Genomic DNA, 5,207 nt, shown 5'->3' with positions numbered 1-5,207 from the left:
TCCACTCTTCACCCGACGCTGGCGGGTCGAGTCCGGATTGGGTCCAAAACCGACCCGGCCCGACCCGTGGACAGCCCTAGTCTGTATAAGGGGATTTCATCAGTCCTTTTCTTCTCAAAATCTCTCTTTCTCCCTCTTCCTTTGATGGGATAGCAAAAATTACATCTATGGTTCGTCTAGAAGAGTCGTCCATGATCACCAGTTAGCCAAACGGCCTGACCATCTCTGATTCGTCCAGACATGTCGTCCCTGAGTATGGATCAATGGAATAAACCTCAGAGAATCAAATCAAAATAGTCGTCCATGTGCAAAGTGCATGGACGACCATAACAGTCTGACAAAGAGTCGTCCATGGGCATTGCACATGGACGACCACACAACACTTAGGAAATTTTGGAGCGGTTAATTAGCCCGTGTTCATCGCCACCAATTCCTCCCAAGTATGTAACTTCCAGCAGGGGTTATAATTTCTATAGCCGTTGAGGAAGTTATGTTTGGATTCCACAAATCTGGGGGAAGTTATTGAACCAATAACCGCCTCAAATTGCCTATATAAGGGCCGGTCTGAATCAAGCAAAGGTATGAAATACTGAAATTTTTACTCCCAATACAGTGAGAACTCCATTGGTGAGAAGATACTAACTTAGCCATCGGAGGGTATTAGGCCGGTCCACCCCGGTCTCCTCTGATAGCGTGTTTGTTTTTCAGGCCTTCACTACCGCTTTCAGCCCATCGAAGCCGAGTTGTTCAGCCTACTGATTCTGTTCATCATCAGTTGGCACCGTCTGTGTGAAAGGAAATATCTGTGAAAACTTTAAGTTTGACAGTTTATTCTTCTCCGACAAAAGGTTGTATGGTTCGGACTAGATCAAGGGCCACTAGCCCAGGCCACCAAGAGAGTAGGGATGCTTCTAGCCATCCCAACCGAGATTGCCAATCAGTGCCTGTCACACAATCTCCTTCCATCCAACATATACAGTCCATGGCAGCCGCCATGGCGGAGTTAACCCGTCATAATCAAGAGTTAACTAGGGAGATAGAGAGGCAGCGCCGTGAAGGACATGTAGAAGAACAAGCCCAAAGTCAAGAAGATAGAAGGGGAAATGCTGAGTACGAGAACCAGTCAAGGGGCACCACTTCACAAAGGGTGCCACACTTGGAAAAAGAGATGGATTAAATGAGGAAGGTTATGGACGAGATGAAGGAGAACATGAGAAGGACGAATCTCGTAGAGGATTTGGTTCCCCGAACAGATTCTTCTTTCACAGCTTCCATCAATGGCCATCCTTTGCCTCAAAAGTTCAAAATGCCTTCCCTGGATTCATATGATGGGGCGCACGATCCTTTTGATCATATCGCTACTTTCAAGACTACTATGCATCTCTAAGGGGTTCCGGACGAGATTATGTGCAGAGCCTTCCCTACCACACTTAAGGGACCAAAGCGAGTGTGGTTCAGCAAAATACCCCAAAATTCTGTAAGTTCTTTTGAGGAGCTAAGCAAATTATCTGTTAATAATTTCATTGGGAGACAGAGACACAAGTGTTCTTCATCCAGTTTGTTAACTATAGAGCAAGGGGAGAATGAAAGCTTGCGTTCCTTTATCATGCGCTTCAATAGGGAAGCCCTGACAGTGGATGAAGTGGACGACAAGCTATTATTGGCAGCCTTCCACAATGGGGTTAACTTGGACTTATTCATTCATAAGCTGTATGAAAAGGAGCCCCAATCCATGGCTGAACTCGTCTATTCAGCCAAAAACTTTATGAACGCCGAAGATGCAATCATAGTTAAGAAAAGGAAGAGAGCTGAGAGAATGGAAGTCAACCCCACACGTCACCATGATCAAGGGCCTCGTCCAAAGAAGGGACGAACGGAAGATAAAAGGATCAAGATAGAGATACTAGGAAGCCAGGCCCATCAGCAAGGAATCAGAATTACACACCCTTAAATGCCCCACTCGATCAGGTGCTTATGCAAATCAAGGATGATCCTTCCTTGAAGTGGCCAGAGAAGATGAAAGTAGATCCTAACAAGCGCAACAAGAATAAATATTGTCGCTTCCATAGAGATCATGGGCATGATACGGACGAGTGTTATGACTTGAAGCAGCAGATTGAGAATCTCATTAGACAAGGAAAGTTGAGGCATTTCGTTGGAAGGGATCATAAGGATGAACAATTGAAAGCGAAGATGGAAGATTCATCACGACCCCCACTCGGAGAAATAAGGGTTATCATTGGTGGGACTTCGACAGGACAATCTTCCAAGGCAAAGAAGACGTATTTCAAAGCGGTGCAAAACGTCCAACTCTCTGGACGACTCCCAAGGACGAAAGAAGCAGACGAACCAACGATCTCTTTTACGGACGAAGAAGCTGAAAGGATTCATTATCCACATGATGATGCGATCGTCATTACCCTATTCATTGCAGGTTATACAACCAGGAGGGTGTTGATGGATAATAGAAGCTCGACGGATATATTGTATTACCCCGCCTTCCAGCAGATGAGGCTTGGATGAGATCAACTTCGTCCAGCGTGCTCACCACTGATAAGATTCGGAGGAATGAAAGTGCAGCCCGTTGGTACCATTACATTACCTGTAGTGGTGGGGTCATACTCGCAGCAAATAACTAAGGAAGTGAATTTCCTTGTGGTGGATTGTTCATCCTCATATAATGCCATCATTGGAAGACCAACTTTAAATAGTTGGAAGGTAGTAACATCCACCTATCACCTATCAGTTAAATTTTCTACGGAATGTGGGATTGGACAAGTACAAGGAGATCAGTTGGCAGCTAGAGAGTGTTATCTAGCCATGTTGGCTGTGGACAAGCAGATGCAGACTATGAGTATAGAAGAAAGAAGAATTGTTGCAGAACCAACTGAAGTATTGGAAGATGTTTTATTACAAGAAAATGATCCTGAGAAATTCACTAGGATCGGAACAGGGATGAAAGAGAAAGTGAAAGAAGACCTTGTCCAGTTTCTGAGGAAGAATACCGATGTTTTTGCATGAAGTCATGATGACATGCCTAGTATTGATCCGAGGGTAATTACTCATCGGTTGAATGTGTTCCCCTCTTCTAAGCCTGTCCGACAAAAGAAGAAAGTCTTCGCTCCGGAAAGAGACAAGGCTATCAAGGAAGAGGTTCGGAAGCTGACTACACTACAGCGCATTTCATCCGGGAAGTCTATTACCCGGATTGGTTAGCAAATGTAGTGATGGTAAAGAAGGCAAATGGCAAGTGGAGGATGTGTGTAGACTTCACTGACTTGAACAAGGCCTGCCTTAAGGATAGTTATCCTTTATCACGCATTGACCAATTGGTGGATTCCACGGCTGGCCATCAGTTGCTGAGCTTCATGGACGCCTTCTCAGGATATAATCAGATAAAGATGGACGAGGTTAACCAAGAGAAGACCTCTTTTATTACTAGTCAAGGTTTGTTTTGTTACAAGGTGATGCCCTTCGGTCTAAAGAATGCAGGGGCAACTTATCAAAGGTTGGTGAATCATATGTTTCATTCACAGATAGGACAGAATGTGGAGGTGTACGTGGATGACATGCTTGTGAAGAGTTTAGACGAGGGAAGCCACTTGGACGATCTTTAGGAAACCTTTGAAACACTTAGGCGATACAAGATGAAACTGAACCCTAGTAAATGTGCATTCGAAGTCTCGTCAGGAAAGTTTCTAGGATTCATGGTTTCACAAAGAGGAATTGAGGCAAATCCAGACAAGATCAAAGCCATATTGAACATGGAGCCACCGAAGAACATCAAGGAAGTCCAATCCCTCACTGGATAAGTTGCAGCGCTTAACAGGTTTGTTTTGAAAGCCACAGACAAGTGTTTGCCCTTCTTCAAAATTTTCAGGAAGGCATTTGAATGGACGGACGAGTGTGAGAAGGTCTTCCAGGACCTGAAGTACTACCTTACTATGCCTCCATTGTTAAGTCCGTCCGTGCTAGGAGAGGAACTATATCTCTATTTAGCAGTTTCCCTGCATGTCATGAGTTCAGCGTTGATCAGGGAGGAAGAAAAGGTGCAAAAGCCTGTGTATTACATTAGCCGAGCATTGAGAGGAGCAGAAGGAAGGTACCCATTGATAGAGAAGTTAGCGTTTGCACTGATAACAGCTTTTAGGAGGTTAAGGCATTACTTTCAGGTTCATGTCATCAATGTCATGACTAATCATCCACTCAAGAAGGCAATGAACAAGCTGGAAGCTGCGGGATGACTGATCCAATGGGCAGTTGAGCTCAGTGAGTTTGAAATTTGGTATCAGCCGAGGAATGCAATCAAGGCCCAAGCCCTGGCAGATTTCATTGCAGAGTTCACTCCGAACCATGAGGACTTGGAAGAGATAGAAGGCAATAAAAAATGGGTCGTCTATGTAGATGGATCGTCTACACTGTATGCAGGAGGCATAAGAGTTGTTTTGTAGTCACCAGAAGGAGATAAGCTGAATTACAAGGTTCGCTTGTAGTACCAGACAACTAACAATGAAGTGGAGTATGAAGCCCTTCTTAAAGGGTTAGAGTTGGCTAAATCTATAGAAGCGGGCTTGGTGCTTGTCCTGGGAGACTTACAGTTGGTCATAGGCCAAGTAAATGGAACATGTGAAGCCAATGAAGATAGAATGAAGAGGTATTTGAAGAAGGTGTTACGCCTTGTGAAGAAATTCAAAGAAGCTAATTTTGTTCAAATCCCGAGAGAAGAGAACATAGAAGCAGATACCTTGGTGAAGGAAGTCTCCGCTAATGAAGCGATGGACAAGATTGATGAAATACAATACATGCCAAGTATAGACCTCCCAGAAATACTACAGATAGAAGGTGAAGAAAATTAGATGACCCCAATAGTGTCATATTTGAAGAACGGAAGGCTTCTAGAAGGGAAGGACGAAGCTAGAAAGCTCAGAGTTAAATCAGCTAGATACGTCCTTATGGACAAAGTGCTGTACAAAAGAGGTTTTTCACAACCATACCTGAGGTGCTTGGCCCCAGATGAGTCGAATTACATACTTAGAGAAGTTCATGAAGGAGTGTGTGGTAACCATTCAGGAGCTAGGTCACTCGTCCGCAAGGTCATCTGTTTAGGATACTATTGGCCAACCATCCAAGCTGATGCTAAGGCATATGTTAAGGTATGTAACCTATGTCAACGATTTAGTAATATTCCTAGACAACCGTCAGAATAC

At 44.2% G+C, this 5,207-nt stretch overlaps 2 protein-coding genes across 2 annotated transcripts; both read left to right on the top strand.

Annotated features, from left to right (window-relative positions):
• Window positions 1-1,974: 1,974 nt before the first annotated feature.
• LOC136065516 (uncharacterized) lies at window positions 1,975-2,523 on the top strand. The gene has a single exon (XM_065768818.1). It carries the CDS (start codon window positions 1,975-1,977, stop codon window positions 2,521-2,523), a length of 549 nt encoding a protein of 182 aa, XP_065624890.1.
• Window positions 2,524-3,227: 704 nt separating this feature from the next.
• On the top strand, window positions 3,228-4,856 carry LOC136065515 (uncharacterized). The gene is made up of 4 exons (XM_065768817.1): window positions 3,228-3,447; window positions 4,027-4,172; window positions 4,293-4,400; window positions 4,494-4,856. The coding sequence occupies exons 1-4, from the start codon at window positions 3,228-3,230 to the stop codon at window positions 4,854-4,856; spliced, it is 837 nt and encodes a 278-aa protein (XP_065624889.1).
• Window positions 4,857-5,207: the final 351 nt, after the last annotated feature.

Source organism: Quercus suber, unplaced genomic scaffold (genome assembly GCF_002906115.3).
Source record: "Quercus suber isolate HL8 unplaced genomic scaffold, Cork oak 2.0 scaffold_1000, whole genome shotgun sequence".
Taxonomy (NCBI): Eukaryota; Viridiplantae; Streptophyta; class Magnoliopsida; order Fagales; family Fagaceae; genus Quercus; species Quercus suber.
Note: the sequence above shows the minus strand (reverse complement) of the source record. Positions and strands in the feature narration are given on the sequence as shown.

What these genes read in the sequence shown, in the direction of transcription:
- LOC136065516 (XM_065768818.1), top strand. Translation starts at nt 1,975, where the DNA reads ATGCAAATCAAGGATGATCCTTCCTTGAAGTGGCCAGAGAAGATGAAA.
- LOC136065515 (XM_065768817.1), top strand. Translation starts at nt 3,228, where the DNA reads ATGGTAAAGAAGGCAAATGGCAAGTGGAGGATGTGTGTAGACTTCACT. An exon ending in CTCTTTTATTACTAGTCAAG is followed by an intron (nt 3,448 to 4,026) that starts GTTTGTTTTGTT and finishes TCATGAGTTCAG; the next exon opens with CGTTGATCAGGGAGGAAGAA. An exon ending in GGTTAAGGCATTACTTTCAG is followed by an intron (nt 4,173 to 4,292) that starts GTTCATGTCATC and finishes ATTTGGTATCAG; the next exon opens with CCGAGGAATGCAATCAAGGC.